This window comes from Hydra vulgaris, chromosome 09, assembly GCF_038396675.1.
Source record: "Hydra vulgaris chromosome 09, alternate assembly HydraT2T_AEP".
NCBI classification, from domain to species: domain Eukaryota; kingdom Metazoa; phylum Cnidaria; class Hydrozoa; order Anthoathecata; family Hydridae; genus Hydra; species Hydra vulgaris.
The window spans coordinates 25,188,182-25,201,402 of NC_088928.1; the positions used below are offsets into that span (position 1 = coordinate 25,188,182).

General features: G+C 28.8%; 1 protein-coding gene across 1 annotated transcript in view; it reads right to left on the reverse strand.

Annotated features, from left to right (window-relative positions):
• The window catches only part of LOC100205095 (sterile alpha motif domain-containing protein 15), a 23,388-nt gene continuing 10,167 nt past the window's right edge, over positions 1–13,221 (reverse strand). The window contains exon 2 of the mRNA XM_065805145.1: positions 1–213. Within this exon, the coding sequence (XP_065661217.1) occupies positions 25–213 (189 nt within the window). The 3' untranslated portion in view covers positions 1–24. The remainder of the gene's footprint in view (positions 214–13,221) is intronic.

Here is a 13,221-nt window from a genome sequence, read left to right on the forward strand (position 1 = left end):
TTTCAATTTTTAATATATTGCAGGCTACTTATGTTCACTAAACATACTTAAATATTGTAGATGTTCGATAAATGTCAGGCGATCTGAATTATTTCCTGTAATGGATTTTCTTTCTAAAAAATGCCCAACTGGATTTCGTGAAGGCAAAGTAATGCTGCGGTTCCAAAACGGATCTTCGATACCCAAAAGAACACGAACTTTTGAAGCAATATCCTAAAATTTAAAAACTTTCATTTTTCAGATATTTATTTTTATATTTTTTATATTAGTAGAACTTTTTATTTTTAAAGTTAAAATTAGTGTTGTGTAATCAAGTTATTTACGATGATTACACAATAGTGTTGTTTAAACAAAATATTATCTATTTTCAATTTTAATTTTCAATTTTAAATCTCAATTTTAAAACTAAGTTCTTACCAAATCTAATATTGTTGACCGCTTTTAAGATTTTATATATATATATATATATATATATATATATATATATATATATATATATATATATATATATATATATATATATATATCACATGAAATAAACACTACATTTGGTATATAATATACATCAGTGCATGCATATACATTAGTGTTTGTACTCCCGCCCCCCTTAATTTAAGGATTTACAAACACTGATGAAAGAACATTTTATCAACTTGTTGCCTTTACGTTTGGGGTGGAGGGGGATAAAGTAAAAGGGCTTTTTCGTTCCCAGCCTCCAATCATAGCAAATTTTTGTAAAGCATCATTATTTGACATAAACAAAGAATCATTATTTGATATAAACTTATATATATATATAAATGTTTGGAGTTATTTTAACTCCAAACATTTATATATATAAGTTTTTATATAACATGGAACAAACTCCAAACATTTATTTAATAAATGTTTGGAGTTATATAATAAATGTTTGGAGTTCGTTCCATGTCTGGATGTCTCAAACACCAAAAAGTCCTGGATCCGTCACTGATATATATATATATATATATATATATATATATATATATATATATATATATATATATATATATATATATATATATATATACATATATATATATATATATATATATATATATATATATATATCATATATATATATATATATATATATATATATATATATATATATATATATATATATATATATATATATATATATATATATATATATATATATATATATATATATATATATATATATATATATACAATGAATGTACTTAGTTACTATTTTTATTTATTAGCTACGATTTAGTAATTCTATAAAATAGACTTTAGCGCGGGTAGTTACCAATCTATTCCTGAACTGAACCGCGTTCTTAAATAACGAGCAATTTTGGTTTTTAAAAGTGTATTTCATGTTTTGAATTTTTCATATGTTTCATAATTATTGCATTTGCCATCCTATTGTGATTGTAGGATTCCTACTATGACATTGATTACAATGTTTGACAAACAAAAATTAGAAAGAAAAGAATTCCATTGAAAATAAGCTCTCAAAACTGTATAACTTTTGGAGTTTTGCGTTCTTTTTTTTTTTATAAAAGCGTTAATTTTATTTTTTAACTCGGCGTAACTTAAGTATAAGCTTAAGGTGGATTTCCACTTACGTGAAATTTTCTGTGGAACGAAAAAGAAAAGAAAATCATCAAATCATGTAACAAAAAAATTTAAGATGCGCAATTTTTATGTTGCATGATTGGATAATTTTCTTTTCCGTTCTGTTTCTTGTATATGAAAATCCACGAGAGTAAAAACGTAGCAAAAACGTCATTTGAATTGCTGCTTTCTGTATAAAAATGACTTTAATTATAAAAATGATTTTAATGCAATAAGAAAATGCAAATTCTCAAGCACTATGAAAATTAACGAGAGAAAGGCATAGTGAAGTTAAAGGCAAGTAACAATCACGATTTGTAATTGTTACTTGCATTTAACATTTTTAGGGGGAGTGTAATACTGAATGGACCTTGTACTGAATGGGTCATCAGAAAAATAAGAACTTAACAAGCAGTTAATAACACTTTTTGATTGGATATAATTTTTTTATACTTAAAGTCTTTTAATATTTTTAGGTTAACTTTATTCGCAGTAAGGCAATAATATTTTAACTTTTTTTTTTTCAAGACATATGTAATTTTTTATCTTTTCAGTTTAAAATATGTTTTTAAGGTCAAGTTAACTATGACTATAATGTATAGCAATGAATATATAACAATAAATGAATAACAATGTTATATAAATATATAGTTTTTACTTCGTATAACAGTAGAATAAAAATTATATGATGTTCTGATTGCTGTAACTATGAGTAACGTGCACTTTGATTAATGCACTGTATAAACCACCATTGAATGCAGGTCGGAGACACTTTTTTTATAGATGATCTTTTTTTTTTTTTAGAAATTTTTAGATATAGAGAACTTTTTTATAAATTAACAATTGTGCCCCTCCACTTCGAAAACCGTATCGCCGGCCCTGGATTGTACTGAACGGACCGGTGTATTATTTTTAATTTACTACCGTTAAAATTTTACTGCGCAGCAAAATTCCAACGTTAAAATTTTACTGCGCAGTAAAATTTCAACGTTTGAATTTTACTGCTATCGTTATTATTTTACTGACTTTTTTAATATAAGGTTTTTGGCGTTTATTATTTTGGCGTTTTCAAGATGTTCAAAAATATTAACTTTCATGATATCAGGAAATATTTAAATGACAAAAAGTTTCCTGAAGATGCAAACGAGAGAGGAAAAAAGGCAAACTTTAAAAGACAATGTAAAAACTTTGCAATTATAGACAACAAATTGATGTATTGCAAAAAAAATATTGGCATGGTGAGAAAAACTTTTTAACTAATTCAAAATTTCAAAAAAAAATTTAACATTTAAAACTTTTTTTTTTGGTTCTAATTATTGTTTTTTATTTTTTATTGTCTACAAACAAACTTTTGTTTCTCGTAGGTGATTGTGGTAGTAAATCGAGAAGAACAACTAAACATAGTTAAAGAAGTTCATGAGGGTCTAGGTAGGGTTAGGACTATTGTAATTGTAATTGTAAAAATTAAATACAATTACACGTTACAATACAATAATATTGTATTGTAATATTACAGAAACAATAAAAAAATTTTATTTTGGCATTGTATTACTGCGATGAAAAACAATTACAATAAGTATTGTATTGTTTTTTTTCTAACAATACAATAAAATTCGAGAAGTATTGTATTGTATTGTTTTAATGAAATAAACTTACAATAACTATTGTATTGTTTTGATGAAAACAATTACAATAACTATTGTAGTGTACAGAGGTGTGAAAATTATTATACTCAACTAGGTTTTTTTCAATAAAAATAGTTTTATATTCTAAAAAGAATTTATTGAACAATTTAAAGTTTCATTAATACTTTGTATGCATGCCTTTAGCCTTAAGTAACATTTTTATACGTTTTGGCATGCTTTCTACCAGAACTGGACATTTATTTTTTATTTCCTCATCATGGTGCCATATTTTGATAAGTTGTTCAATCAATTGAACTTTTGTGGTAATGCTGGTTTTCTTTAGCCTTTTCTTAACAACCATAACCATAAATTCTCTATGTGGTTCATATCTGGGCTGTTTCCTGGCCATGACAATGTTTGTACATGGTTTTCTGTCAAAAACTTTGTCACTGACTTGGCTTTATGGCATGGTGCACCATCATGCATGAAAACACAGTCTCCATCAGGAAGCCAGTCTCTCAATTGGGGCAGCAGTCTTGTTTCCAAAACTTTCTTATACTGATGCTGATTTATTGTGCCTTCAAAAATATTTAAAGGCCCTGTGCCTTTATATATTTTTGTACTCCACACCATAACTGTGGTAGGATGCTTCACAGTCTGAGCAACACAAGTCTCAGAATTTGGCAGATGGGTATTGAAAAGACCTTGAAAATTGGCGGTTAAGTGTGAAAGAAAAAAAAACATGGGTTGGTTGGTGTTAGGGTAGAAATTTTTGTTTAAAGAAGCATGTGTAAGAAAAACTATTGAAATGTTTAAGTTACTTAACTTACTCCAATCACTTCCAAGCGAGATTTAACCTCACGGGCCCAGTTAACCCTTTTTTTAGCAATTGCCCTTGTTATTTTGGTTTTCTTTCTTGGCCGACGTGCTGGTAGACCTGCTTTAATAAGCCTTCTCCTAATCGTAGAACTGCAAATATCAACACCATACTTCTCCAAGGACTTTTTTAAGTCTTCATTAATGGCTCTTCTATTCACTTTAGCCATATGGATAAGTTTGCGTTGGGTTCTCGGGCTCACTTTGGACTTGCGTCCACAATTTCCTTGTCGTGCAGAATTGTAATCTTACCCATTTTTAATAGCCTAGCTGATTCGGCTTACAGATTTCTGTGAAATTTGTAGTTTTGAAGCTATTTTTCGTTGTGAATACGTTTTTTCTTCAAGCAATGTTTTAGTAACAGCAACTTTTCTAGGTGAAAGATCTTTGGTTCTTCCTATAGCCTCAAAATCTATAGAAAAAAACAAAACAATTTGTAATCAGACTTTTTATACATTTTAAAATAGAAGTTATAGCAAATAAACATTAATATATTAATGGTTAACCATAATGATTTAATTAAACTCACCTTCAGCTTTTATTTTGATAAATGCACATTGATGAATGTATTTACAGTAAAAATTCTCCTTACAACAGCTGATTGATCACCTTTATGTTTATAGCAGTGTTGACAACCCACCAAGCTTATGCGTGGTAACCAAGTTGCTAAAGGCTAAAGGCATGCATACAAAGTATTAATGTAACTTTAAATTTTTCAATAAATTCTTTTTAGAATATAAAAACTATTTTTATTGAAAAAAACCTAGTTGAATCTAATAATTTTTACACCTCTGTATTACTTTACATTAAAGTAGAAAAGCTAACGTATTTTAACGTATTTATATTCATCTCTGATGAACTTACTATTATTTTTGCTATTTTATATTTACGGATTTGCAATATATTGCAAATTTTTTTTTTTACATATTTAGATTTTGCATCACCTATCTTGATATGTATTTCTAAACTCTAAATGGCCGCAAAATATTGCCTGTCTGATGATAGCCTTACTATTATGAAAAATAACATTCATAAATTATTTTATTCAGCCCACTTTTTTTTCCTCTTGATTTTAATGCTGCAAAGGAACTTAAAATATATATGAAAATTAACTTTAGCAACACAAACAGTTAAACATAATAATTCTTCTTAAAATAAAAATGTTAATTTCTTTTATTACAATAACAATATATTGTTATTGTATTACAAAGACGAATTACAATACAACATTTATTGTTATTGTAGTGGGTCATTACAATACATTTATTTTTCAGATATTGTTATTGTTTTATAAAGATGAATTGCAATACAATATTTATTGTTATTGTATTACAGAATTACAATAGTTGTAAATCACAAGTATTATTGTTTCTAAATTAAGTTTATACAATAACAATGATTATTGTTACTGTTATTGTTTTCATTACAATTACAATAGTCCTAACCCTAGTTATAGGAACTTCAGAGAAAGCTCTTGCATTAGCCAGTCACCTTGACATTAATGCTGCTAGAAAGCAAATATCTTCAAGATTTTTTTGGCATTCAATAGCGGGGGATATCACAAAGCAAATAAATCAATGTGCGCGATGTCAGAAAACCTCTAACAGTAATCTTAAAGTCTCTCTTGCTTTAAAACCTGTTAGAGTGGAACAACAAGTAATGAACCTAGTTGGTGTGGATTTAATTCAATTACTTGAATCGAATGGATTCAAATTTATGATTGTTCTTATTGATTATTTTTCTAAAAGGACTGAAGCTGAACCTCTAAGCAACAAACAGCAGTATCAGTAGCATCCTTTCTCTATAAAGTTATATGCAGACATGGTTATTTTAAAATACAAATCAATAACCAAGGTCGGGAGTTTGTAAACTCTGTATCCATTGCATTACAAGACATAACAGGTACTCAGCAGCATGTTACCCCGGCTTACCATCTACATGCTAATGGCCTTGTAGAGAGACAGAACCAAGCAATAAAGAAACCAATCATTAAGGTCTTAAATGAAAACTTTCAAAATTGGGTGTCAGTTTTAAATGGAATCTTTTTTGCTCTACGTGTTCAAGTGCATGATTCAAAGGGGTACTCACCATTTTTCCTTACATATAACCGAAAACCCTGCCTTCCAATCGATGTAAAAAACACATATAGACTCAAGGATGATGAATATAATCCTGTATATGATAAAGAGGTTTTACAAAAAGCTTTAGAAATGAAAAGAGGAATTGAAGAAAATGCCATGAACAGTATTTGTTTGTTCACAAAAGAAGCAAAAAATTGACTATAACAGAAAGCATGCAACGGCATCAAAGTATTGTGTTGGTTAGAAAGTAATTTTAAGAAACCTGTAAAAAGATGATAGGAAAAGTGCAAAAATAACTTTCTCGTGGCTGGGTCCATATGAGATTCTTGATGTTTTATCAAATTCTACATGCTTATTAAGTAACAGTAAAGGGAATAACACATTGCAAAAAAAATACTCTCTACATTATCTTAAACCATTTATTAAAAAGGAAAGTAATTCAAAAATGTCTGAATTATCTTCAGAATGTGGTGATAAAGATGAATTTCAACGCCACCTCAACCTAATGAAACATCCCTCCAGAGATATTTGCCAAAAAATTGCTGTAAAACTTGCTCTCAAAATACTTGCTATGCCAGACCTTATTGATGGAAAAGAAAATGATGTACCTTTGATAATGCATGCATGCAAAGCTGATGGAAATTTTTTTTTGAGCAATTTCGTTTTTGCTGTCAGGTTCTGAATTTCAACATGAGTGTGTTCGCAATCTGGTTGTGAAACACATGACAACAGAACCTTGCTCTAGTCTCTCATCAGGATGTTTAGGTGATGACAAGGAAAGTTATCTCACCAAAAGTGGTATATCCACAGATGGTATATGGGCTACAGATGTAGAGATTCTTGGCACTGCAAATCTTATTGGAATTGATATAGCGGTGTGGTCATTCACAGGACAAAAGCTAACATGGCTAAAATATCCAGCTTCCACTAAACTTGACCAACTAACATCTCATACTATTCTTTTAGAAAATAAAAACAATAATCATTTTAATGTTGTTTTGTCATTAAAAACTTTAAAGCGAGGCTATCAAAGATTTAAGCACACTATTTATTTAATACTTAAATAATAATTTTTATTGTATAGTTTATTTCATAATATTTCAATAATTTGATATATCGCAAAAATACAATAAGGGATGGCTCTTTTACTTACTTTTTTATTTAAACAAGTTTATCAAAAATTTGCATGTAAGTAAATTACCGTCAAAGGTGGTTACTTTGGCCAGCGTGGGTAACTTTAGCCACACTTCGGTAAAAAGATTATAAACAAAATACCCATATAATAATTAAAGTTAAAGTGTAATCTATGATTTACATGTATGAAAGTGGGAAAAAATATATATTTAATGGAATTATAAGCTAAATAATCTTTTTACCGAAGTGTGGCCAAAGTTACCCACGCTGGCCAAAGTAAACCCCTTAGACGGTACATAAGAAAGTTTATCAAAAAGTAAATTACATAAGAAATTTTAAACGTTTAATGTAAATTTACATTTCCGAATAAGTTATATATTTTTTTGAAACGACTTTTACTTTATAATGTAAGTTTTTTTACTTTCAAAAGTAAGTTATGTAAAAGAAGATTACATCAAAAAGTAATTTACTTTTACATGTAAAAGTAAGTCACATGAAAAAGTTGTTTACTTTTACATTTAAAAGTTAATTACTTTTGAAAATTACATTACATAATATAAAAATTCCTCAAACTGTAATTTACACGGGTCAAACCGATCATACTATTTTTTCGATCACTGATCGAAAAATTTAAATAAAACCAGAACTGATTGGAATATTTAAAAAATAAAAACACCAGAAGAAAGAAAATTATATCCTGTATTCAAATGTGTCAAAATAAAATCCAAGTCATTTTATTTTTATAAAAGTTTAAAAGAGAGTCGTAAAAATTTGCTTTTTTCTTTTATATACTATCGTAATAATTCGAGAACCGTTATTCGTTTAAAAATAATTTTACCTCTATCTTGTAGAAACTTTAATTTTAATACCGATTACATTTTATAGTTAAAAATTCGTTTTATAGTTAAAAATTAGACAAAAAAGTAAGAAAATTTAATATTAAATTTTTTCTGGTAAAACCGATCATTCACATATTTAGTTTAAATTCCTTTATTAAGTAGTATACGAATTTTTAAATTAGGTACCTAGGTAAATTAAATTATTAGATTTTCTCATGTGTTAGTTCCGGGTTGTTCCTATCTAAAGTTATTTTACAAAAATGACTCAATGATATTTATTAACTATTCACTTTCAAGATGACAACAGGTAAAAAGTCATACAATTAAGAAGATATAGAAGCTGCGTTAAACGATATAAAAGAAAAAAATACTTCAATCAGAAAAGCTGCATTTAAATATGGCATTCATTCTCAACTCTAATAGGTCGCAAGAACAACAACAATTCTAGCTACAAGGGATCAGGATCAACAACCGTACTCTCACAGAAAACTATGGTGCACGCGTTTAAGTTCCTATGTGATTGGGGTTATGGTTTAACACGAAATGATGTCATGGACTTCGTATATGGTTACCTTCTTCGTACAAATCAATCAGGCCTATTTAAAAACGGCAGGCCTGGCTAAGACTGGTTTTATGCATTTATAAACCGATGGTCTAAAGAAATTTCCACAAGAAAAACTCACACTTTAGCATCTGCCAGAGCCGCTTCTAGTACGCAAGAAATAATTGATAATTTTTTTGAAGTTGTCACTAAACAATATCAATTGTCTGGGATAACTTCTGGTAGTCACATTTGGAATTGAGATGAAACGGGTTTCTGTGGTGATCAAGGCAAAGCAACTGTAGTATGTCGAAAAGGTGCAAAGCGTGTTTTGAAACTCACTGGTAACAATGAAAAAATCCATTATAAGTGAACAATTGCTGTAATGCTGATTTATACTTTACACCACCATTCGTGGTATACAAACCAAAACGAAACTTTAGAGCTGAGTGGGCTTTAGGTGGTCCGACAAGCACCAAATATTCAATTTCTAAATCTGGTTGGATGAAGCATGACACATTTATTGAATGGTTGAAGGAAGTGTATATACCAGAATGTCAAGCTATTAGTGTTACTCATATTTTACATCTTGATGGACATACGTCTCATGTCAGTTTAGCAGCTGTATTGCTATGTCGGGAAAACAATATAATTTTGATTTGTCTACCAGCCCACTCATCTCACATTCTTCAGTCACTGGACAGAGATGTCTATTGCCATGTTAAGCAAGTGTGGAAGGCAGTTCTTACCAAATATTACAAAGACACCAAATGCAAAAACTTAGATAAAGAAAATTTTCCAACGTTGCTCAAACAGGTGTATGAGAGCGGTAAGTGTTTTACACGTTTTCACCCTACTGCTGGTTTTGAATATACTGGGTTATTTCCACTTAACAAAAACAAAATCAATCAACAGGCATTAGCTATCTCCGAAACGTTTAATTAACCGACGTCTTCAACGCTAATGCGAAAAATAAAGTCTTTAGCATTATCTTCTGAACCAGCAACAGCAGCTTCGAGGTTCGACAAGTACAGAACAGTGGATGAGAATGAAAATCGAAATGGAAAATGAGCTAAAGAGTTTTTTTCAAGAAAAAAATCAGTCTCATGTAAAAAAATCGACGCAACCTAATATTCCAAAAATTGCTGGCCAACGTATTACAGAACGCGGTGTTGCAGACATCTCAAAAAAAGAGAAGAAGTTAAGCAACTCAAGTTAGCTGAAAAACAAGTTAAAAAGCGTAAAACCATCTAAAAACTCATAATGCCATTGCCAAACCCTGCAGAAAAGAAAGAACTCAGAATATAGAACCGATTACAACATCTTCAGCCATAAGAAGAAAAGTTATTAAATGCAGAAAGTTTAAAAAAGAATTACACTCGGACATGATGTCATGCGAGAATCCAAATTACAAAACTTGGCTCTGCAACAAAACATGTTTACAAAAAAGTTTTGTAACGGGTTCAGATATTTTTTTGTTGTAAAAAATGTAAATCTTAAATCTTTTATTATTTCTGTATGCAATATAAAAAATATATAGCATATTTCTGTATGCTATATAAAAAATATATAAATATATATACATTTACATATATAAAATGTTAAGTTTATTAAATGTATTTTATATTGATCGGTTTTAACAGACTGCCAAAAACGATCTTTTTTTTTTCTTCTAATTTTCATATTTTCAAATACAATTAAAAAAAAAAAAAAAATTAATAATGTGCTTGTTGGTATTTTTTTATCTTATTTAAAAAAAAATTTGTCCAGAGTTCGTTTCGAACCGGGATCTCCTGCTTATAAAGCAAGCGCTCTAACCACTGCGCCACGGCCGCTAAACCACTCTAACCTGTTAACTCTAAACTCTAACTGTAACTCTAAAACTAAACTCTAAACTAAACTCTAAAACTAAACTAAAACTAAACTCTAAAACTAAAACTAAACTCTAAAACTAAACTCTAAAACTAAACTAAAACTAAACTCTAAAACTAAACTAAAACTAAACTCTAAAACTAAACTCTAACTGTAACTCTAAACCACTCTAACCTGCTTATAAAGCAAGCGCTCTAACACTGCGCCACGGCCGCGGGTTTGACCCGCTTTTACTCTATGCTACCAAATGTAAATTAAATTTAAATGAAAATAATATTTTTTAAGTAGGAATTTTTTATTGTAAAAGTAATAATAAATCTTTATTAAAAATAAATTATATAAAATAAAATTTAAATTATATAAGGTTACATTTTATATAATTTGTAAAGTAAATTAAAAGTAATTTATATAAAGTAAGTAAGTAAATTTACTTATACTCTACAATAACTTTGACCGGATCTTGTACTACAGTAATGCAAAAAAGAAAAATCTAGAATTTAGTCAAAGCTGAAACATGGCAGTGAGAAGACATACCCATGGGAGGCTCAGAAAGATTATTTGAAAGGTATAATAGGCATAATCGTTAGTTCTTTTTACAAGTTTTTTACGTAAAAGTTTTTATTAATGAAAAACTAAGGAGGGAAAGTTTAAACCAGTCCTGGATCATGGGGGCTACAATCCCATGTTCCGTAGATTGAGGAGCTCCGAAATTTCTAAGAGGATGCTTTATTTTTGTAAAAATTTTTTGCCACCTGTTGGTTACCTGTTTAAAAGTTTAAAAGTTCAAAAGGCCACCTGGTCAAAATTATCCCCAGACCCTGCAATTTTTAATCCAGCACTGATTTAAAAACTACGGTATTTTATGGGCGTGAACTATTTATGTAAATACCTTTATCTGCGTGTGGTATCAGTGGCCTAACTAGAGCAAGGCCAGTGTAAGCAACATTTACTGTCCCTCAAGCAACTAGGCCCAGGCTACGAGGTTTAGGAGCCTCAAGATGTATTTAAAGAGTTTTTTTTTTCTTTTCTTTTTTAGTAAAAATTATTGCTCCAGTGAAACAGAAACACCTGGGCACCTGGACCCGTATGCCTACTGGCAAAAAATATTTTGCTACGCCACTGTGTAATATACATATAACCGGAGCTGTAGCTAAGCAATGATTTATACGTAGATTAAGAAATAAAACTTGTGGTGATTGGAGTCTGAAAAAAAAATCCCTAAAACATTTACCATCTCTACCCCAAATGTAAGGGCATCAAAATAGTAACTTTTATTTTTTATTTTCTTACACTAAATTTAAGTCGACGGGCTTTAAAATTCAAAATTGAAAGATTATGATTATATAAAGTTTACACACAAACAGAATAAGGTGGTTGTTTCAACATTTTCCTAAACATTCTGGTGTGATATAAATAAGAACATACTTAAGTTTGACACTTAAGTATGTTTTATTTACTAAAAGTATATTTATTAACCAAAATCATCGGTTTTTCATAATTATATTAAATTACATCTCAAAATTTACGCAAATGGACATCATTATATTATTGGTTAACATAAAGTCTTTTAATGAGTTTAATATAGTTTTTAGCAACACATTAAAAGACCTCTCATTTGTATGTAACTATTAATAATACTATTAGATAAAGATGCTGTTGATTAAGTAATTCTAATCGGTTTGGTGATAAAAGGAATCGCCGCATTTTCAAATTATGAAACCTTTTTACATTGCTTTTGACGTGGTATAATACCGCGTAATACTTGTATTTAAATCAGTTCAAAATTAAATCTTGTATTTTACTTAGTTTATATTTTCATGGATAATATTTTTTTTAACGATTTTATTTATATGTTAAAAAAATGAAATTGAAAAATGAAAAATAAAAAAAACAGGAGAATCTGGTATTTCAACTACTTATATATTAATTGTTAAGGTATATTCTCAAAAAGTACAAAACTATAATTGTCAACTAAAATCAATTTTTAATGACAAGTTTTTAATGACTTAATTATGTACAGATATTTTGGGGCTTGGTAATAAGACCATTTTTGTCTTCTTCTTGCCCGGCCGTTTGTATATTTTACAAAAGAAAATAAATTATTTGTAACGACAAATTTAGAAAAATAAAAAACTATGAAAATTAAAAATAAGCCACTGCATTAAAGGATGTCTTTATTTAATAAAAAAAAACAATAATCAATGACCAAATTATTTCTTCAATATTTTTTTTCAAATTTTAAATATGAAGTACGCGTTATTTGATTACTTATTTACGAAAAAAACAGCTAAATTAACTTTCGCTCCGAACTTTTGAATGAGGAACAGAATTTGATTGTCAGACGAACTTGAAACTTTAAAGTTAAAAAGTTAACAAGTGTAAAATTTTTAAAATAATCTTGATGTTATTTAATTCCGTCATTTAAAAGTTTTTTTAAAAGACTGTCTGGTTTAATGTTCTTGCTTCGGAAATGGCTTTGCATTTTGCAATTTTATTCTAAGTTTTGTATTTTGGCTTCTTTTATTCAGCGTGGTTGTTGTTTAAAACTAATCTAACCAAAAGGAAAGTTATTTCTGGAAATGACTAACTGGAATATTTGTTGCCTAGAATAGACTAATTGAAATTAGTTCATTCCAGATATTAATAGCTAT